The sequence below is a fragment of the Mixophyes fleayi genome, chromosome 8 (assembly GCF_038048845.1).
Source record: "Mixophyes fleayi isolate aMixFle1 chromosome 8, aMixFle1.hap1, whole genome shotgun sequence".
Taxonomy (NCBI): domain Eukaryota; kingdom Metazoa; phylum Chordata; class Amphibia; order Anura; family Limnodynastidae; genus Mixophyes; species Mixophyes fleayi.
Window position 1 is genome coordinate 140,470,220 of NC_134409.1, and position 23,586 is coordinate 140,493,805.

The following is a 23,586-nucleotide window of genomic DNA, read 5'->3' on the forward strand; positions in this document are numbered from 1 at the left end:
CTGTAACACCAGTGTCTGATCCTCTGAACTAGAACCAGGCCGTTTGTGGAGGAGGAATCATTAAAAAGAAATAAGGCGAAGCCAGAACGAGCTCCACTGCAGCGATACCATCCTCTCTATTATACCGCACTGCCAGCATGCCATATGAAATGCATATGAGTGTCAGCCTCTCTCTCAGGCCAGACTGACAGCTGAGACGGCAGAACCAGTTCCAGTCACACTTCCACCTCTGAGTGGGACACAGGTTATGGAGAGACGCAATGTCCTCTGCTGATTACCAGATCCCTGCTCCGATAGTGGTGAAGAACACAGCGTACCCGGCCTCCTATTTCGCTTCTGGGAGAGTCATTATAAGGTGCATTGGTAGAACTGACTAGGCAAGGTATTTACACAATAAACATGATGTTTAAATGATTTTATGTTGTACTAATAACCAGTGCCGTAACTAGACATTTTAGTGCCAAGTGGGTGTGGCCAACTTAAGCTCGCTTTATATTATCATATATGAAACCATTCTCAAGGTGCCACTGCCTTGGTTCAGAGCACCTTTTTGATAGTGAAGTTTAGATTCATAGAATGAGAGAGAGAGAGAGAGAGAGAGAGAGAGAGAGAAAAAGAGAGAGTGAATTTATAAGTTCACAGACTAGATCTACCTGTAGGTTCTTTTCTGTTGTTAAATTCTATTTTCCAACTCTCATCCAAACTGAAGGTGTTCACACCTGCGATAACTGCCCCAAGCACTTATTTGTAATCTACAACTTTTATCGGACCCAAATAATTAACTCAAATTTCTGCAAGGGATGGCTCCAAGCAACCCTCATTCCCTTTTGTGTGTGAACGTCTTTCTGAGCAACTTCAATTTTATCATTTTTACTGTTTGCCCACATAAGAAAACCTACACATATATGGTATATATGCTCCCTGCACATTACGAACTTTTATACTTTCAAATTGGTTTTTTTCTTTATTTTTTGGTACATAAGTTTTGGGTGATATACTCAGACGCAGAGCAAACATACATAATCAAATTGTTAGAAATGTAGTTAAATTATAAATTTTAATATTTCGTGAGCAGCCCTTTCAACTCCAGGCGTAAAGGAGCCCTTGGTACAACCTGTACAGGCAGTGCCCACTCCCACTCGCTTGCTTCCGCTCAGCTCCTCACTGAGGAGCACTACTGCAAGGAGCTAACCCGAGCAGCTCAGTGATCGCTCTTCAGTCAACAACAAAAATAAAGGCTGGAGCAAGTTGCCCCAAAGATTGGGAACCTCAAGTTACGTTAGAATGGTCTGGGTTACAGGGAAGTCACCAAAACCTGTGCTCTCCGGCACCACTGTCTGCAGTCAGTGCGACCTGCTTAAACAGTTAACCTGCCTGGTCCCGACATTGCCGCTTTAAATTTTAATTCATTCAGGTCGCACTGACTTCAGACAGTGGTGCCGGAGAGCTGGCCAGTTGGAAGGAGGTCCTGTCATCTTTCTGCCTCAATCGGATATCTGCAGAGTCGTTTTTGAGGTAAGTCTGTCAATATTGATGTAGTTTTTTCATTGTTCTTTTCTTGCAGGTCTTCTCGCTATCGGGTTTTTCGTCATTGCGGGAAAGCGATTACCACCGAATAGTAGTACAGTTAACTGAGCAATAGAATAAACAGTTGTGTGCACACATACAAATGTGGGTATAATATTACACATATTATCAATGGCCGAGCCCATACAATATTCCAGGTATAAGAAGTACTCACAGAAAGAGAAGTACACCAGTGTTAGCCATAGCATATGCCAATCCCAAGATGCCACTGCCCATAATGGCATTACTAAGGTTAAATACTGACATGCCGAACGACGTCTTCCCCTCGAACTGTGGGCACAGGAAATTAGTGTTATAATCATACAATCATGTGCTAAGACAACAAACAGTGTGCACACATTCTACTTCTACTAGTAGGTTACACTGTGCACCTTATCTGCTGCACATTACACTCTGCCCCTTAATCCAACACAACATATAGTGTACACTGTGTATCTTAACTTTACATGTTTATATTTAAAAACAAAGCCGAAACTGCCACATGGGCATCCGTTATTCTTGACCCCTGTGGTCATTGTTTCTATAAAAGCTAACGTTATTTATATAATTATTCTAGCTGACATCAAAAATATTAGCAATCATTTCTTGTTTACAATAAATAGCCACTAGCTGGACGGAGGTCTGTAGTCAGGCACAATTACTGTCCCGTGCAGACTTTAACAAATTTTGTCAGTAGAAATGTCCCATTATTTACACTACAAATGGTAACACCTCTGCTTCTCTTGGAGTAATATTTGTTTTATAATGTGGAAAATATTTTAGCATAGATCTTCAAATGCACTAAATGTTTGTCTGTAGCCCCCGGTTTGTCTGTGTTACTCACATCTGTAAATCGGGGTTTCTCTTTTCCAGAGGTGTGAGGCAAAAATTCCTCCAGCTCCTGGTTCTCAAGTCCAGTATAACTGCAGAAACAAATATTTTATATTACCCCAGACTTTGTTCCATAAACCTATGCTACCTGGCAAATAACCTTCAGACTGATGGACACAGATATTCATAGGGTAAGAGGAGACAGGGGTGTTTACCACATAAGAAGACCCACATCGGGGAGCAATGGATTCACAGGGTGAGAGGACACACAGCGGGGAGCAAGGGATTCACAGGGTGAGAGGACACACAGCGGGGAGCAAGGAATTCACAGGGCGAGAGGACACACAGCGGGGAGCAAGGAATTCACAGGGTGAGAGGGCACACAGCGGGGAGCAAGGGATTCACAGGGCGAGAGGACACACACCGGGGAGCAAGGGATTCACAGGGTGAGAGGGCACACACCGGGGAGCAAGGAATTCACAGGGTGAGAGGGCACACACCGGGGAGCAAGGAATTCACAGGGTGAGAGGGCAAATAGCGGGGAGCAAGGGATTCACAGGGTGAGAGGGCACACAGCGGGGAGCAAGGGATTCACAGGGTGAGAGGGCACACACCGGGGAGCAAGGAATTCACAGGGCGAGAGGACACACACCGGGGAGCAAGGAATTCACAGGGTAAGAGGGCACACAGCGGGGAGCAAGGGATTCACAGGGCGAGAGGGCACACAGCGGGGAGCAAGGGATTCACAGGGTGAGAGGGCACACAGCGGGGAGCAAGGAATTCACAGGGTGAGAGGGCACACAGCGGGGAGCAAGGGATTCACAGGGTGAGAGGGCACACACCGGGGAGCAAGGAATTCACAGGGCGAGAGGACACACACCGGGGAGCAAGGAATTCACAGGGTAAGAGGGCACACAGCGGGGAGCAAGGGATTCACAGGGCGAGAGGGCACACAGTGGGGAGCAAGGGATTCACAGGGCGAGAGGGCACACACCGGGGAGCAAGGAATTCACAGGGCGAGAGGACACACACCGGGGAGCAAGGAATTCACAGGGTGAGAGGGCACACAGCGGGGAGCAAGGGATTCACAGGGTGAGAGGGCACACAGCGGGGAGCACAGGGTAAGAGGACACACAGCAGGAATTCACAGGGTAAGAAGACATACAATAGGGAGCAAGGGATGCACAGTGTAAGAGGACACACAGCGGGGAGCACAGGGATACACAGGGTAAGAGGACACATCAGGGATTCACAGAGCTGAATCCAGTAATGGAATCACAGGACTGAAACTACAAATACAAGGGTATCACAGTCCATACAATCAGGAATTGAAAGAGTGCAGTGAACAAAAAAATAACTGTACCTGGGTTCTGGTGTCGGTCTTCCCAAAGTCCCATTTGTTTTTTCACATAATCCCATGTCCACCATTTCTGTCTGTGCAGGAAACTCCATGATTGGAAGTCAGCGACGCTCACCACACTACAATAGACAAACTCACGACATAAACAGTGTGCCCTATTGCAGCATTTGCATTGTCTTTAGCTACAGTTGTGTCTATGTGTTTTGTCGAAGTCAGCTAATTGTATAAAGTCATTTCAATTAATATCTAATAACTTGAACGTCTTTGTCTGAAAATTATGCGTATAGCACGCTATGGCGTGGAAAAGCATATTCAGCCACAACACGTGGCAACAACAGGTTTTACACACACTCACATGAACATACACATTTGTAATTAGTACACATTAATAGTAGTTGCAACACATAGTTATTTATGTCAAAATGTAGCAATGTTTAAGGTTAATATTATAAGTTATATACATGTTAGTGAAATCAAAGATTCAGGTTGCAGGAAAACATGTCATGTTTATTATCATTTTATTCCCCTATTTATCCGCAGTTGTCCGGTTCATTTGCCGAAAAGATCGCACATTGCATACTATAGTTATCGATGATAGGGAATAAATGTTTAAAATGATATTGTCTATGTAGTGAAAAATAGACTAGTTTAAACTGGATTCTTGGCGGGAAAATCGGAGTGCATCTCCTGGAGAGCTGACCCCCACCTTTGGATATTTTAGTTTGAACTGGCCTATGACCTGCATTACACTGGACACTCCTGAAGCCTGGACCTATAGAAGCAAGCCACATCATCTGCATTGTTTTACTGTATTCAGTAACTGTATATAAGCAGGGGCTCTGGACCCAGTGGACAGTCTACTTAACCACAGCCTTCAGACCTGAATGACTGTACACTGGATCCAGGGCGCCTGCGATAAGTAACATCTGTACTTATTTTATTCTAATTGTTATTCTGCTACTTTTGGCTATTAAATCACATTGTCCTTTGGAACCACATTACGGCAATCGACAATCGTTATTGGATAGCAACTAGACGTGCATAACACTGTGTATATGTGTGTTACACCAGACCTCAGGGCTCCTCCTGCTCCCTGAAAACAAACAAGATAAGGAGAGAGATCTGAAGGTGTGAAAGGCCCACACCTGCACAGGCCCTCAGGATGACAATGGTGTTTGAGTTCTGTGTTTATAGCTACGTCCTGACATGTGGGATAATCTCTAACCGACTCCATATAGATACAACACAATCTGTTTCAATGCAGAACGTATATAACCTCAATGGAGTATATTTATACAGAGCATTCGATGCACACTGCACTCCAAGGTGCTCGTCTACCCTCCGCGCTCAGGAGAATCCTCTATAAACTACAGGGGCAGAAAAATCTGGAGATATAGGGAGAGGTTATACTGAGCAATAGGTGGAGATACAGGGAGAGGTTATACTGAGCATTAGGTGGAGTTATAGGGAGAGGTTATACTGAGCAATAGGTGGAGATACAGGGAGAGGTTATACTGAGCATCAGGTGGAGTTATAGGGAGAGGTTATACTGAGCATCAGGTGGAGTTATAGGGAGAGGTTATACTGAGCAATAGGTGGAGATACAGGGAGAGGTTATACTGAGCATCAGGTGGAGTTATAGGGAGAGGTTATACTGAGCAATAGGTGGAGATACAGGGAGAGGTTATACTGAGCATCAGGTGGAGTTATAGGGAGAGGTTATACTGAGCAATAGGTGGAGATACAGGGAGAGGTTATACTGAGCATCAGGTGGAGTTATAGGGAGAGGTTATACTGAGTAATAGGTGGAGGAAAATTTTATATGGAACAATGACTTAAGATTGGCTGTTTTTAATAAGAGAAAGGGAGGTCATATTCTGAACAGCAGATTGTGGATGGATGATGATAATTTTGTAAGTGAAATGTTATTTTGGAGCTTGTGTACCTCCTCCCCAGTGATGTCACTGTCACAGTAAGAACGCAGTGTTCCAGTTACTCACAAAATAATTTGTAATTGTGAAAGCAATGCCTCAGTGGCCCTGAACCTGTCCTGGCCCACTCCTCCCTTGAAATCTCTTATTTCTGTTTTAAGAGGCGTTATCTGGTGAAAATCCACCTGTATCCAGAAAACCAGGTGTCACTGGCTTTTACCTGCTATGTTTGGCTAGTGACTAGTGTTCTGTTACTGTGTGACTGTCTATGTCACTGAAACTGCTCAAGGTCTCCTATTTCTGGACCTACAAATGCTGCTTAATACTGTGTGCTCTTATGTTTCATTTAGGAGTCAGACAGAGGACTTAGACGCACATTGTAAACGTATAAAACTATACATCATATCAAAATCAGCAATATACGAGACAATCTACGCTTTCCATGACTTGCAATGATAGCATATTGTTAGTATAGGTTATTATACTCTTTGATTTTTACCTATTGCGTACTAAAGATTGAGGACAATTGGCTATAATCATTTACTTGATTACAACATTCAAAGTAAGACTTGGTTTCATCCACTGGGGCTGATTCACAAAGACGGACAGCACCCCGCAATGGAGCAGAACATCCGGTTATCTGTTATGAAGCCGAGACCTTTCCACTGCTGTTCTCCTATTGTAGAGGAGTAACTAGGTGCCTCCCGCAGGGGTGCTTGGGGTATTCATTATGTGTGTTATACACCTGGCGCAGAGCACAATTTATACTTTAATATGGTACAAGCAGCAGAGACAGCAGAATGAAAGGGATCCCCCGCGCTGCATGCTGTTGTAGTAGTGCCATTTACTTATCATAGACACCTAGATTTCTAGCATCACACATGTGAGGCCTGAGATAACGGCAGCACAATCTTTCAATACCTTAGAGGTTGGAACCAACTGCAGAGATTGTTCATTATGTAACCTGACATTTTCCTTCTCAGTCACCCCACACACAAAAATGTCACAGGCCACAATGGATGCACAAAATCAGCTGTGAATAGAGGACATATATATGACAATCCAAGTCCACTGGTGGAAAATGACACATCCGGGTTTACACTGCGCTGCCCAGTCCTAAATGACCCCTTTGCTTTATCATTACTTGCAGCTCGTGTTGGTGTTTGTGACTTTTGTATGGTAAATTGTGCTGTGTTCATTTATCTACATGTTTAACTGCAGTGAGTGTGCATCTGTTGACAAACCTTTGCTGGTCGTGTTTATACATTTTAGAATACTGATACACTATACATTATAGAAACAAATAAATACTATGAATAACATTTAATGACATCTAAAGAAAATGTATCTAATGTTATAGTTATCGGTGGGAAAATAGAATAACAAGCAAGAACATTCTCAGTCAACAACAGAAACATATGAGGGCGTCATTGTGATTGGAAATGTTGCTGCTATTGTGAAATAATTGATCACAGCCCCCACAGATCTTTGTTACAGATCACCTAAAACAAACAGAATGTGATGAGACTTTTGTCCATTTACAGAGACAAATTAAATGTCGCTTTTCATGTCTCTCAACCCATAACAGACGCCAGTGTTATCTGCACCACAAATATTGATTTTTATTTTTGGCAATGTGCCCCTACAACAACCTGTAACTAATGTTGCAACAAAACAAATGCTGTAAATGGAGCCAAGCAGAGCATGTGAGAAGGGTGAGACTAAGGGGGGGATTGAGGAAAGGGGGGGGGGGGCAGACATGAAATGAACAGGCAGCAACAGGTATAATTGATAACAACAGGAACCTATAAACCTGTAAATATGTGCATTTAGCACAAACAGCTCTCTCCCCTTTTTCTGCCATCATATGTCTAGACGTACACAACTGCGGCTGTATGGGCTACCGGCGTAAAATAATCCTTCTGATGGGAGAAGCTGGGCGAGCTAGCTGCACTACTGTCACCACCACTGCACCCAAATCCAACAAGAAGATATTCTATGGCAGGAAGCACGTTACACTGCTCAGAAATGACCCACTCCTCTCTGGAAATATAGTGCAAACATTTTTCTTAGTATGAGATGATCAAATGTGTTAATTTGGAATATTTAAATTGCAATAAATGGATGTTTTGTTACATAGCAGAGGTGCAGATATACATGACAAAAAAAAAAAGAAGTGCAGCTTTTGTGCTATTATTCAACTGTAAGGGACCCCTCTGGGTACATTCTGTCTTCTCCTTTCAGTCTTTATTACATTAACACAATACTTCATCTAATTTCTAATGTACTTATTTTGATATCTCTCTCTCATAGATATATATATATATATATATATATATATATATATATATATATATAGATAGATATAGATATAGATATAGATATACAGAGAGAGAGAGAGAGAGAGAGAGAGAGATCTCCACATAGTCTAGTAAGAATATGCAGAGTCACTATAAGTATCATAACCACAGCACGTTCATACATGCAGACATATGACACCCACCCTCCAACCCCCAACCGAATCCATAGACACTGTGACCTAATTTAACCCGGTTTTGCCTGTAGGTGGGTGGGGAGTGGAATGTGAGCTCTCCGAGCTTAGTACTGACCCCATTATGTATTTATAGGCTAGGAGCTGCTGGGTAAGGCCCGCTCTCCCCCTCACAGTGACACAGAGTAACCAGAGTATGGATATAGAGCTACGGGTGTAAATGTTTATTCATGTACCCCTGTTTTTTTACCAGTGCTGGGATAGAGAACCAACACGTGGGGTGGATACAATCATTTTGCATTGTGTATATATAACATTATATCAGACATGACTTACACATCATATAACATTATTGTGTATGTTATGTGCTTGTTTATACATAACCCACTTTATTTACTATTGAAGTTACCTGCTCAAATTAAATGTAATTATTAATAGATGTAATTGCACTAGTAAATTCAGTGGAAAGTTTGGGAAGGGGTCATACTGGAGGGTACACAAGTATTGCTATAAATACACTATAAATAGTACTGATAAAACCCGCAAGATACACATAGAACAGTGGTCAGGAAACAGGAGTAAATTACCCCAAATGGGGTAAAAATGATACTCCTGGGGGTAATGCTGCCGATTCACATGCTCTCTGTTGGATTTTAGACCCTTTTAAATGTGAAATGGCTGATGAACCAGAAGAGCCTCAAGGGTTGGCAGAGGCACTTCTTGAGCTTCGATGCAATAATGAAGCACGTAATGCAATTGAAAACAAAGCAGATCTGTCTTATTTTTTTATGTCAACAGCTGCAAAGGCATCAAAATTGCACATGAGGAGTCAGTCAAAAAGTTGCTGCCTTTTGCAACAACCTACCTTTGCGAACAAGGATTTTTCACTCTAACGAACATAAAAACAAAGCAGAGAAATCGATTGGACGCTGAAGACTGTATCCAAATTGCTCTGACATCAAAATGCCCCAATATTGATGCTCTCGTATCAAAAATTAAGCAACATAATTTCTCCAAAATCTGAAGTTGAAGCTTTCAAAGAAATTTTGAATAGATTTAATAAAATTTTGAATTCCAATAATTAATAATATATGATTTCCTTCCTTTCAAATCAAGGGGGTAACGTCGACGTATCTAAATATATTTGGGGGTAAAAGGTAAAAAAGTTCCCCGACAACTGACATAGAAGCACACACACACCTTAGCCTTGAATTGTACAGCCTGCAGAATAGGTTGGTTCTATATAGCATAATAAAAGATAAAGGTAGATATGAGCCAACAGACCCAAGGCCTAACAAACAAAGTGAGAGGATGTGTCTGTACATCAGAGATAGTTACATGCCATTGAGAGAAAGACGTAGATGATAGTGTGTTACACTTCTCTCTCTGGCGGAGCTCCAGCGGTAGCGAATGACAAACTAGTAAATTCAAACAAAATTACCTCCAACTTTCTGACAGAAATTCTAATTATATCACTTACCAACCCCCTTCCCTTCAGATTCTGGATACTGCCAGCTGAGCCATGCCTAAAGCACCAGCACCACAGACAAACTCACGTGTCGGGTAACCAAGAGGAAGAATGACCTTCATCACATCTACCCTACCTGTGATATATACGCTGGCATCAGGGGCAGGCTGGGCTGGGTGGCAGGGGGTATCTGCCCCCCGGGCCGGTCCCATAGGGTGCTACCGTGGGCTGGGTCACCTGCATTTTGTTTTTTCCATTGAAATAGTCTGCTGTGTCAAGTCTTGCCCCCCGGGCTAAAATTCACCAGCCCTCCCCTGGCTGGCATAGACAATAATGTGCCAACGGTGCTTCCTCTACAGATCTGTTATCTCACTTCAGGAATGATTTATGATTTAGTATTTGATGTAAGTCCATGTGGTGTAATCGTCACCATTTCTGTACTGAGCATGTGCACCAAACTGCTTCTGTATTTAGATTTATGTGCACCTTAGAATGCGGACAATTACACCGGGAGAAGCGGAACGAGGTGGCAAGTGTAAGTTGAGTACAGTAAGCGAATGTAGATGTAAGTGTAGTGTGTACCCCTGTAAATGTGGCCTAATTACACGTGGTGGCATCCCCAGATGTGCTTCTTAGGAGGGGGAACGTTTATGCAGGTACCTGAGGCCTGGTGTAACGATACACAATGATGATAATATTTATAATACACTGTAGTAGCTGCTGCTGATTGGCTGGTTGCGCATTGATCCCTCCAGCTGGTATTTCACACAGCTTATATTATATTATTATTATATATTATACTTATTATCTTGCATTGTGTCACAGCCTTCTATTCGGATTTCTAACTTTTCAATCCCATTTGAACCACTGCAGGAAAGATGATCCTGCAGGGGTTAGATGATCCCATTGGATGGATGAGGGGGTGTTTGTATTTCATTACATTTTATATGGAAAATGCAGCTTTTACAAGAATTAAGACTGACTTGACTCTTTATTTCATTGTTATACTGTGTGCGAATTTGGTAATGTGACCTTCCTTTTTATTGGTCAAGCCACATTTGTACACTATAGTGGGGCGTAAGTTCATACATTTGTACGCCTGTCATGGAAACACTGCTTTGAGTTTGACGTATCTTAAGAAACCTCTCAGCCCCTCTGCCCCATTGCTTGTATTACAGCCCTCGCTCTCTACCCCTCTGCCCCAGTGCTTGTATTACAGCCCTCACTCTCACACCCCTCTGCCCCAGTGCTTGTATTACAGCCCTCGCTCTCAGCCCCTCTGCCCCATTGCTTGTATCAAATCCCCCTCCCTCTCTACCATTCTGCCCCAGTGCTTGTATCACATCCCCCTCCCTCTCTCTCTCTACCCCTCTGCCCCAGTGTTTGTATTACAGCCCTCGCTCTCAGCCCCTCTGCCCCATTGCTTGTATTACAGCCCTCGCTCTCAGACACCTCTGCCCCAGTGCTTGTATCAAATCCCCCTCCCTCTCTACCATTCTGCCCCAGTGCTTGTATCACATCCCCCTCCCTCTCCACCCCTCTGCCCCATTGCTTGTATTACAGCCCTCGCTCTCAGATACCTCTGCCCCAGTGCTTGTATCACATCCCCCTCCCTCTCTACCCCTCTGCCCCATTGCTTGTATTACAGCCCTCGCTCTCAGATACCTCTGCCCCAGTGCTTGTATCAAATCCCCTCCCTCTCTACCCCTCTGCCCCAGTGCTTGTATTACAGCCCTCGCTCTCAGACACCTCTGCCCCAGTGCTTGTATCAAATCCCCCTCCCTCTCTACCATTCTGCCCCAGTGCTTGTATCACATCCCCCTCTCTCTCCACCCCTCTGCCCCATTGCTTGTATTACAGCCCTCGCTCTCAGATACCTCTGCCCCAGTGCTTGTATCAAATCCCCTCCCTCTCTACCCCTCTGCCCCAGTGCTTGTATTACAGCCCTCACACTCACACACCTCTGCCCCAGTGCTTGTATCAAACCCCCCTCCCTCTCTACCCCTCTGCCCCAGTGCTTGTATTACAGCCCTCATACTCACACACCTCTGCCCCAGTGCTTGTATCAAACCCCCCTCCCTCTCTACCCCTCTGCCCCAGTGCTTGTATTACAGCCCTCATACTCACACACCTCTGCCCCAGTGCTTGTATCAAACCCCCCTCCCTCTCTACCCCTCTGCCCCAGTGCTTGTATCAAACCCCCCTCCCTCTCTACCATTCTGCCCCAGTGCTTGTATCGCATCCCCCTCTCTCTCTACCCCTCTGCCTCATTGCTTGTATTACAGCCCTCGCTCTCAGATACCTCTGCCCCAGTGCTTGTATCAAATCCCCTCCCTCTCTACCCCTCTGCCCCAGTGCTTGTATTACAGCCCTCACTCTCACAGACCTCTGCCCCAGTGCTTGTATCACATCCCCTTCCCTCTCTACCCCTTTGCCCCAGTGCTTTGTATTACAGCCCTCGCTCTCTACCCCTCTGCCCCAGTGCTTGTATCACATCCCCCTCCCTCTCTACCCCTTTGCCCCAGTGCTTTGTATTACAGCCCTCGCTCTCTACCCCTCTGCCCCAGTGCTTGTATCACATCCCCCTCCCTCTCTACCCCTTTGCCCCAGTGCTTTGTATTACAGCCCTCGCTCTCTACCCCACTGCCCCAGTGCTTGTATTACAACCCTCACTCTCACACACCTCTGCCCTAGTGCTTGTATCACATCCCCCTCCCTCTCTACCCCTCTGCCCCAGTGCTTTGTATTACAGCCCTTGCTCTCACACACCTCTGCCCTAGAGCTTGTATTAAAGCCCTCGCTCTCAACCCCACTGCTTGTATTACAGCCCTCGCTCTCAACCCCACTGCTTGTATTACAGCCCTCGCTGTCTACCCCTCTGCCCCATTGCTTGTATTACAGCCCTCGCTCTCTACCCCTCTGCCCCAGTGCTTGTATGAAACCCCCCTCCCTCTCTACCCCTCTGCCCCAGTGCTTGTATGAAACCCCCCTCCCTCTCTACCCCTCTGCCCCAGTGCTTGTATTACAGCCCTCGCTCTCACACACCTCTGCCCCAGTGCTTTTATTACAGCCCTCGCTCTCTACCCCACTGCCCCAGTGCTTGTATTACAGCCCTCGCTCTCTACCCCACTGCCCCAGTGCTTGTATTACAGCCCTCGCTCTCGCAAACCTCTGCCCCAGTGCTTGTATTACAGCCCTCGCTCTCTACCCCACTGCTTGTATTACAGCCCTCGCTGTCTACCCCTCTGCCCCATTGCTTGTATTACAGCCCTCGCTCTCTACCCTTCTGCCCCAGTGCTTGTATCACATCCCCCTCCCTCTCTACCATTCTGCCCCAGTGCTAGTATTACAGCCCTCGCTCTCTACCCACTGCTTGTATTACAGCCCTCGCTCTCTACCCCACTGCCCCAGTGCTTGTATTACAGCCCTCGCTCTCTACTCCACTGCCCCAGTGCTTGTATTACAGCCCTCGCTCTCTACCCCACTGCCCCAGTGCTTGTATTACAGCCCTCGCGCTCTACCCCACTGCCCCAGTGCTTGTATTACAGCCCTCGCTCTCTACCCCACTGCCCCAGTTCTTGTATTACAGCCCTCGTTCTCACAAACCTCTGCCCCAGTGCTTGTATTACAGCCCTCGCTCTCTACCCCACTGCCCCAGTGCTTGTATCACATCCCCCTCCCTCTCTACCCCTCTGCCCCAGTGCTTGTATCACATCCCCCTCCCTCTCTACCCCTCTGCCCCAGTGCTTGTATCGCAGCCCGTCCCTCTCTACCCCTCTGCTCCAGTTCTTGTATTACAGCCCTCTCCTGCACACATCTCTAGCCCTCAGTCTCACTGCTTCAGTCTGGCTTTGTTAAGCCAGTAAATGTGTTAATACTCCGTGTCTGGAGCTCACACAGATTACCATTTACTGTTGCATATATGGGCCTGTGAGGACTTGTTCACAACTACAGCATAAATGCAGCCCTCCCACATAATTCCCAGAACAGAAAATGTTTGAGTTATAATGTATACTCTATGGGCCTGAGTCATTAAGGAAAGTAAGGCAAAAAAATTAGTACGTTTTCTAATGGACAAAACCATGTTACAATACAAGGGGTGCAAATTAGTTTTTTATTTTGCACGCAAGTTAAATATTGTCCATTTTTTTATGTAACACACAAATAATCGATAGCTTTATTTCTACACTGAAACTTAAAGTTGATTTAGGTCATGCCCTACCCCAATTATAAATCTGTCCCCACATTTTAAATTTAGCTCCCCCTCCAATACAACATGGTTTTGCCAAGGTGAAAAGTTACTGATTTGTTTTTTGCTTTACATTCCTTAATAAATCAGGCCCAATATGTATTATTCTATCCATGGAACACATCATGTTCCTATTGCTCTTACAGAGCCTGATTCAATAGGGTGCGTAAAACGAATGTATTGTTGTTGATTTTTAAACACACGTATATATCGGGTATACGTATGCCCGTATACAAGAAGTAGATGTAAAAATATGTCTGTTGCAGAATACGGGTATAGGTCATAGTTGCCTACTCTCCCGGAATGTCCCGGGAGACTCCCGAATATCTGGGAGTCCTCCCGGACTCCTGGGAGAGCAGAGCAACCTTCCGGATTCCGGCCAGTTCATTAAGTTGAATGGAGGGGCGGGGCTTACTGACGCAATTCACCGGTCATTGTGGCCCCAAATAAAGCCAATCTCCGAGCCCCGTCCCCACCTGCCCCCCGGAAAAAGAATTTAGAATGTTGGCAAGTATGGTCTAGGTGCGCTCTGCTCTAATAGATAGTACCACTGCAGGATATGTCCAGTACATATGTGGAATATGAAGTCACAAAAGAATGCACAGAAAAAAACCCACTCAATGGCACTTGTTGATACAGCAGCACTGCAATTAAAATGTTACAAAACCTTCTAAACTAAGTATCACTTTTATTTTAATTTTAAGTATCACTGCTAATCTGTGAGAGATACTAGTCTACAAAATGGCCCTTACTTGGGGATGATTCACTCCTCCTGCACCACATCAGTGTCCTGTGCAGGTGTCTAGAACTGCGTGACTGGTCTCAGATCTCTACATAACTTTTCCATCTCCATATAACTCGTCTGTTACACTTTATGGTCTACCCATGTCTGTTATTTGCCTGGGTACACACTACAGGGTTTTCAGCCAATTATCAGGCCAATCACATGATAAAAGCTTGATATCGCAATGATGAACGATTATTGTTCCAAAGCACATCGTATCGTTTCATTTGATTTTTAAGCTGAACTAAAAATCTCGTTCAACGATGGAAGAATGTCGTTCCAATCCTGCAATGTGTATGCACTCACGACTGGCAGGGTCCATAGATCTCTATGGAGTGTGCAGAATCACAATCTTTTCAGTGGATGATTGTGACAGATGAAGAGCACAGAAGGTAAATTGTGCAAAATGTGTTTAGTGTGAACACATGAATCTGCATGCTGATCTGGATTTTTTCTTTTTTTTTTTTTATAAAATCGTCAACAATATCGCATCGGGAGAAATTTTGTAGTGTGTGAAAGAGGAGTCACAGTATACTGTTAACATAGAGTTAACTTTTATGTCAATTCCGGTGCCTAATTAAGGAAACAAACCTTCAAATGGTTACAATGGAAAAATACTTTAACAAGACTGATAAGAGAACACTTGTCCCATTACACACTGAGTCAGAGGCTTATAGGGTGTTACCCAACCCAGGGACACGGGGCAATCAGCTGCCTCACTGACTGCCCACGGTCTGTGCAAATGGGTACAGGCTGCAGAATGACCACTACAATGGTTTATTATTTAATATATCTGTTACAGCTGATACACTGTATCAAAGCATGCATGCCATACATAGTGGCAGTGTAAAGGGATTGTTCACACATTTATTATTTATTTATATAAAAAAAAATGGATAAATATAAACCTAAAAAACGAATGCATGGTTTAGGTGCAGATTTAATACATTTTTCTTGAGTTCCACGTTTAATTTTGCAATCTATATTGCTGGTAGCATGTGTCTGAATGTGGATCCTGCAAATATACATAAGTAACTATATATATATATATATATATATATATATATATATATATACACAATATATTATACCGTGATTATATGCGTTCAGTATAATTCAGTTATTAAATATGTTGGTTTAAAACAAACAAATAAATAAATGCCTTATGTGGCCCCTATGCCGGTCCCACACATCCCACCGGTACAATCATATGCAAATGCAGCTATGCAGTAAATGTGGCTCCTGCAAAGATCGGCCAATGTTATCGGGGAAAACTGGGTTCTAAAAAAATTAACTCTTAACTGACAGAAAAGCACAATCCTGCCCAAAAAAATCCTTCAATGGGTAGAGGGCACTAGGTAGCTGACCTGACCAGATGTCTACCCTCAGCTAAACATTACTGTGGAAGCAGACGTTGTGTGGCCTGATCCAATATACAGGCGCTGGTGACATCACTAAAGTGCCTTAGTGTTGTCATTGGTCTCCAGTGGCCCACACTGTGTATACACAGTATAACAAAATGCTTCCAGATATAGGAATGGGCAAGTGCTGGGACCCCTCTGATAATATACTGCAGTGTAATACCTGTCACATGGAAATGTCATACAAGTGTCTGCATGTACAGTCCTGGACTATAACATACACCTACAGATTACAGTAATATTATGTGTGGGGAAAGAGTCATTACAGTCAGTGAAGATGCAATTACTCTGTATAATCAGAGGGATGTATATTTCACAGAGCAATGAGTAGGAAAGGAAAGAGCAAATAGGGGCAGTAATACGAATATATATATATATATATATATATATATATATATATACACACATACTTTATCACCTGCTGCAGTTTACAAAGGAAGCCCCCTAAGTGACTGACCCGGCCACATTCCAGGAGGGGACGGCCCCCGCGGGGGTAATGAGCTGAGGTCTGTAACTTGTAGATGCCGCTTCTCACATGGGGGTAACAGTAACACTCTGCTCAGTGGGGAGAGGCAATGAGCAGTAAAAATAATAAAGCATAAAAGTCTGAACCACAGGAAGAAAACCCTTACTGCACACATTCGATTTTACTCTGTCCAAAAATACCAGGTATGCCCTACCTCAAAGTCCAAATTATTTAAGCATCATTAAATTAGACTGTGCTCCTCCCATATATACATATACATTGTGTACAGCTTAACAATTTCCATTGAAACAGAAAATATAGGTGGACATTTATGATTGATGAAACAGGAGAATGTTGCTGTTTCCCGTAACAGCCAGCCACTAAAAACTGAGAGCATTACTCCAGCACTGTGGATGTGGCTATGAATCTATGGCCCAGAAATGCAGCCCACAGACTCCCATGAGCAGTAGAATTTAATATAATTTCCAGGGATACTTTGTATCTACACTCGTCATGTGTAGAACAGCCTCAGTGGACCTTGGAGAACTAGAGTTTCCATCATGTCCTGCTTATAGATTGCAATCTAAGAGGTGCAGATGCAGATGCATTTTTTGGCACGCAGGAAAACACTGCCTTTTTCTGCCTCTAACACACAAATGCTGAGCAGCTTTATTTTTGCACTGCGATCTAGGGCTGAGCTAGGATCCCCTCGACGGTAAACCTGCCTGCACTTTAAAATGTGTGAGTAGAACTAAGTGACAGGTTGCATTGTCATGATACTGGTTTACAAAATGTCTGCTTCCATTGTGAGTAGGTGATCGGTACACTGTAATTTTTATGTTTTTGTTTTTATTTTTTAAAAGTAAGTTTCAACTGGGAAATGTTTTATATGGTCAAGATATGCTCCAAATGTATTTTTATAACAAACAATATTTCAGTATTTCCCTATAAAGGGGGTGATATACCGTATATACTCGTGTATAAGCCTAGTTTTTCAGCATATTTTTCTATGCTGAAAAAGCCCCCCTCGGCTTATACACGGGTGAACTTACCTGGTCTCCGGTCCCTTGGCTCTTAACTTCCGCAGTGGAACGCATGTGCGTTCCAAATGCCGAACTTCCTGTCTACTGACAGGAAGTTCGGCATTTGGAACGCACATGCGTTCCACTGCGGGCGTAAGTAAACTTTCACGATACCTGGATGTAATTGGGGGGACAGTGCTGTTATAACCAATCTCTCCTGTTTCATCAAGCTCTTTCCCTCGTCACACACAGCGTTGCCCCATAGAGCCCACGCATGTTGAATCGGGCCTGCATGAGTCTTCACACTGGTATGTTGTCCGTTTACAGCTACTGTTGTCTTATCTGAGCTCTGCTACTGTGCTTCATGGGATTACAGAGATTTTACCCTTTTTCTAGCTAGACCCTGGTTACATGATTATATCATGGACTGTAATGCACAGTGGCTATATTTATGCTAACATACTTGTCCTTACAGCACTTGCTGTGTATATGTATGTGTGGTATGATATTGTTACCTTATATCAGTGCACTGATCACGTATGTTGGACAACTCTACTGTGATTAAATTTGTGCTTACAGTATACATATATTTTGGCGCTTTTGGAAAAAATCTGTTTTTTAACACAGACCCAGTTTTTTGTGGTATAATTAGGTGCCTCGGCTTATATTCGGGTCGACTTATACTCAAGTATATTATACGGTACATTTTCCCGGCTTTGTAAGTTGGAGGGAGCGGTTTATAATTTAACTGACAGCAGACTTGTGTGACAAGTGAATAGGGAGTGCCTGTGTTATTGTTACAGAGGGGGGGGGGCACTTTCTGAAGAGGGAATGCCACATATTTTTATATAAAACATATTCCCCTAATTGATAAGATGATTTACAAATAACTATTATTAACTTTTATGGTGTAAATAAGCACATATTAAAGTTGTTTCTAATCTACCTAATCATGAGTTGGATATTTCAGCTGACGTGAGTTTGAATATAAAGTAGTCAGTACCCCTTCCACATTCACTACAATAGCACTTTGCAGAAAGCCCCCAATATGTAATAATAATGCTGCAGCTCTCTGTAAAGAGGGAGGACGAACAGTATAAACTGACAAGACAGCAGATAATCAATTAACTCGGTTGCACAAGTCCCAAGACGGCGTCACAGATTCTGCCCCTGAGCGGCACAAATGTAGCGCGGTCTGATGACATCGGGCGACCACAATAGTGAGTTTTTCTACTGGACAATAAACATTACTCTGTTACTGCTCTTGTCCCACGTTAGAGTATACCCAGTGCCTACAGACAGGAACCACAGCCTATTAATACACCACAAACCGCTGAGGCACAGAAAGGGGGGTCTGTAACAGACGAGGAGAGGAAATTACATGTACTCCGTATTCTAGAATGTGACATCTCCATTATTCTGCCTCTAATCATTATATTTGGAAGTGGTTTAATAAACTCCAAAATAATAGTCATTTTATACAGAACACGTTAAGTAGTAGTTTATTACTTAGTTTTCTCCAACTGAAGATGTAAGACATGTATTGTCGGATGAACAGAATGGATAATGACTGTAAAATCACTTATCTTCTTCAGAAAGGGTGTAAAACACCAGTCATGTAGAGGACATGCAGTAAAAGGGTATTTTTACATCATAAATACAGACTTTAGAGTAGTATATAGTGCCCAGTTCAGACTTTAATATTTTTTAAAGATCCCTCCCTCAATGTGCCTGTCTCAGTGATGCCACTCAATTTACAGTGAGTTGATTGGCTGCATTCTCACAAATATAAGTCCAGCCCACAAAATGTCTGCGTCCACTATGTAGGGGTCCACTTTAAAATGAAAAGATGCTGACCTGTAGCTTACCAAGTAGCAACGTCACACTTTAATGGAAGGGGAGTGCAGCGGGGAACAGAGAAAGTAATAAAAATGAATGTTTACAGGCTCTGTAAAAAGATTTATGACAGTCACAAGTCATAAGAACACAGAATAGAGGCGGAATAAGTGGCTTCAGCATTTCTCATCTGCTACCACCTTTATAATTATGATTTTCTCACAGCATTTATTTTCCATGAAATGAGTAGTAAAATGATGGAACAGAGTTTATTGTGCTCAGAGAACATGTTTTCCAAGCACCTATAACATTCACTTGATATCAGCAATTTTACATTTACCTGCCTCTACCCACCTGTGTGTGAGCCTTTTCCCATGTACAGAAAAATGCTTGTGCAAATAAAACGTTTTCATATGTTACAACAGGTGAACAATTTCTTGTTAGGTTATATGCGCAATATCATGTAACATGTAGGTTTCTAGATGCTCAGGACAAGCTCACCATTTCTATTGTACACTGTATGGTACTGCTTATATTGTGCATTTGTGTCACGATACGCACACAGGAAAATATAAAATACATATATATCTGTTACATGAATCGAGTACGACACCTTTCTCCACCGTCCGTTATTTACTATTAAGGTCATGGTGGTCCCACAGATTGAAGGTGGAGTTACGGTGAAAGGGGGAGCACTGGCAGGTCAGAGATAAGACGCTATCCTTAAATCGGGAATATTGGGGCGTATACTTTTGTATGGACTCACATACTTAGACACAGTACTAAATTCCTGACTTGCACTGCCAGTTATAAATGACTAATTTCTCAGATTATGTTCATAAATCACTACTTAATCATGTGTCATGTTCATTATTTACTAATAATTAAATTACTTGTTTACTGACCTCTCCCGAGATCTGCAGAACATTGCTCTGTTCCATAAATTACCTGACAGATACATTTACTCTGCAGAGTCTTATAATTTGGCTCCAAACTGGATTTAGTTTGACCCAGAAGTCTTCTTTTTTAAGTAAACTCAATTCCATAATTTCATATGAAAAATATGTTGCGGTCTGTCCCATTAACCCTTGTTTGCACCAATGCACTATAAAGCCACAAAAAAAAATCAAAACAACAACATACAAAACAGAGTAGGACATTAGTATTATATATGTATCCCTTCTACAAATCTGGTGCATCATGGAACATGAAGTTCAGCTGGAGTGAATAAACTAGACTATGAAAACAGGTATATTACATTGCCAGTGAATAAAGATAGTAACGTTGTATGAAGCATACTCTGAGAACCGTTATATGGTCTCCTGTGCTGAAGATCTCAGTGTAAGTTAAACATGACTATTATTGGACAAATACAAAGTGTTTGTGTAGGAAATATTCCGTTGCTTTCCTCCTGACAAATTGTACTAATTAATTAATGGAGTCATCCCCTAAATGTGATTGAGAGGAGTGTATGCTTTCCAACAGCAAGAGTTCTCCAAGGGGCATCTCAGCCCTTATTATAAGTGCTCCTTTGTAGGGACTTGGTATTGGGAAGCAGTCGCAACGGCCCAGTTACTGTCGGTGTGACTACACTATAAAGTCTCAGTTATGCCGTATTCCCTCCCTGAGCTCTTACAGCATCATACTACACATCTATAATACCCATACAAGACTATGGCTGTCTTCTTTAACACATAATGATGATTTATAAAATACACTATCGGCTGAGTATGCTTTGAGCTGTAGTTTAGAGACATATTTGCACTATACTGTACCTGAAGCAGAGGTAGAGGACTTCTTGTGTTGTAACTTGGATTTATCCCAATTTTTGGCAGTTTCTGCACCTATACAGGGTGACTATTACTGACCGCTTTTCTGAAGACAGATTACCATATCAAATCTAGTAAAAATGGCTCAGTGGAAAATGGATCTCTCTATCGCCTTAACGTCCAAGTTGGCAGGAAATGTGTCTGGTACGAGATCTCACACACCAAGACTTGTGCAGCACCAATGCTTTACTGCTATGTATAGCTTTATGATGCCACTGTCCAACTGACCCTCGAGATAGGCAGGATATGGGTCTATATATCAGGCTGTTATGCTGGGCACAGGGGCTGTATATCAGGCTGTTATGCTGGGCACAGGGGCTGTATATCAGGCTGTTATGCTGGGAATAGGGGCTGTATATCAGGCTGTTATGCTGGGCATATGGGCTGTATATCAGGCTGTTATGCTGGGCACAGGGGCTGTATATCAGGCTGTTATGCTGGGCACAGGGGCTGTATATCAGGCTGTTATGCTGGGCATATGGGCTGTATATCAGGCTGTTATGCTGGGCACAGGGGCTGTATATCAGGCTGTTATGCTGGGCATATGGGCTGTATATCAGGCTGTTATGCTGGGCACAGGGGCTGTATATCAGACTGTTATGCTGGGCATATGGGCTGTATATCAGGCTGTTATGCTGGGCATATGGGCTGTATATCAGGCTGTTATGCTGGGCACAGGGGCTGTATATCAGGCTGTTATGCTGGGCATATGGGCTGTATATCAGGCTGTTAGGCTGGGAATAGGGGCTGTATATCAGGCTGTTATGCTGGGCATAGGGGCTGTATATCAGGCTGTTATGCTGGGCATATGGGCTGTATATCAGGCTGTTATGCTGGGCACAGGAGCTGTATATCAGGCTGTTATGCTGGGCACAGGGGCTGTATATAGTAGGCATTGATTGGTGCCATTGGTGCCATATGTACTGATATACATAGACATACATACCTACATGTACATAAACATATTAAATCAAAGGCAGAGAGAGCAGGTAGGAAAGATAAAGGACCAACATTCTCTTTTTTAATAGGATTCTTTTTGAACGCTGTCCAGAATGAACCTTGTAACTCTGTACCACATTATTTTGTGTCACAGCCTGGTAACACCTGATCTTCCCGCTGCTGGAATGAATGAATAATGCACCTGGTATAACATTTTATGGCATACTGTATCTTTAAAAGGAAACAGAAGCTTAAAAAAGTTATTTCTATATGGAAAAAATGTGTCTCGTCATAAATCTGGTTGGTTACCCTCTCATAGCAGTGTTTCCACATTAAAAAAAATGTTTTCAAGACACAGCAGGGGGCTGCTTCATGGAGCTCTGGAAGGTAGTAGTGCTAAATATACACTACTATATTTATGTAGTACAACACTACACAGAACTGTTCAGACACCATAACAATCTAGATTTTGGCACCTGGGACACAGGGAGATAAAGTGATGAGTCCAAGTTCAAAAGCATCAAACACTGGGATTTAAATCATAGTTCCACAGGTCTCACAGTGTCACCGTTATATAGTCAATGCATGTAACTACGAAGCCAGTTGTAACAAACCAAACTATTTCTCCTTTGTGAAAGCAGCGCAAGTATCCTTTCAGATGCCTGCTATGAAGTGTGAAAGCATTTAAGTTAATTTATATGAATGTAGTGATATGTACTTTAATATAGCAGAATATAACCATTGAAGATGCTAGATTACCTGTCCATGCCGGTAATCTATCCCAGGTTCTGAGCTATAACACACACTAATAACACTCTGCTCAGATATTTGTATCACTGGAAGTTCTGTAAGTATATTAACACATGAACTATTGGCTTTAGTAAACTGATAATATTTGTAATGTGCTTCTTTGGAACAATTCATTCACAACCTAAGTGCTAGATAATTTATAACTTGGCTCAAAATATATAAGTACATAGGAAAATGTCTTCCCATTTCAAGCAAAGTAAACTTTTCCCTGTTTCTGAACTCAGGTAAATGCAAGTTAACAATTCTGTCCATCATCCATGCCCACCCCCTTCATCATCCATGCCCCCTCCCTATCTCCCCCAGCAAAAATCACAGGACTCAGTCTCTGGATGGGAATAAAACATCAAAGCGTTTTCTGCTTCAATAAAGTGATAATCTTTTTCAAAGATTATTGAGAACTAATCTCTTTCATATTACATTATATCCTTAACTAAAATGTAATAATCCCCTTATGGAGGTTAAAAAGTGAAAATTGCCTTTTGTGCACATACCAACTCCGGGAATCCCCCAAACTGTACTGGAGTGATTTTCAGGGGCACCATATTACAAAAATGTTACAATCTATGGCATACCCTATGTGTTC

The 23,586-nt window shown here is 43.0% G+C and overlaps 1 protein-coding gene and 1 long non-coding RNA gene across 7 annotated transcripts in view; one reads left to right on the plus strand and one right to left on the minus strand.

Moving 5' to 3' along the window:
• The window catches only part of LOC142099918 (uncharacterized), a 258,835-nt gene that overhangs the window by 45,326 nt on the left and 189,923 nt on the right, over window positions 1-23,586 (plus strand). The window lies entirely within an intron of this gene.
• The window catches only part of SLC38A3 (solute carrier family 38 member 3), a 36,423-nt gene that overhangs the window by 11,940 nt on the left and 897 nt on the right, over window positions 1-23,586 (minus strand). Inside the window, exons 1-4 of one of the 2 annotated variants that reach the window (XM_075183871.1) lie at window positions 9,660-9,678; window positions 3,761-3,876; window positions 2,411-2,489; window positions 1,742-1,857 (exon numbers count right to left, since the gene is read on the minus strand). In XM_075183871.1, the coding sequence (XP_075039972.1) occupies window positions 1,742-1,857; window positions 2,411-2,489; window positions 3,761-3,849 (284 nt within the window). In that variant the 5' untranslated portion in view covers window positions 3,850-3,876; window positions 9,660-9,678. Of the gene's footprint in view, window positions 1-1,741; window positions 1,858-2,410; window positions 2,490-3,760; window positions 3,877-9,659; window positions 9,679-23,586 lie in introns of those variants that run through there. The other variant, XM_075183870.1, reaches the window with a different exon arrangement.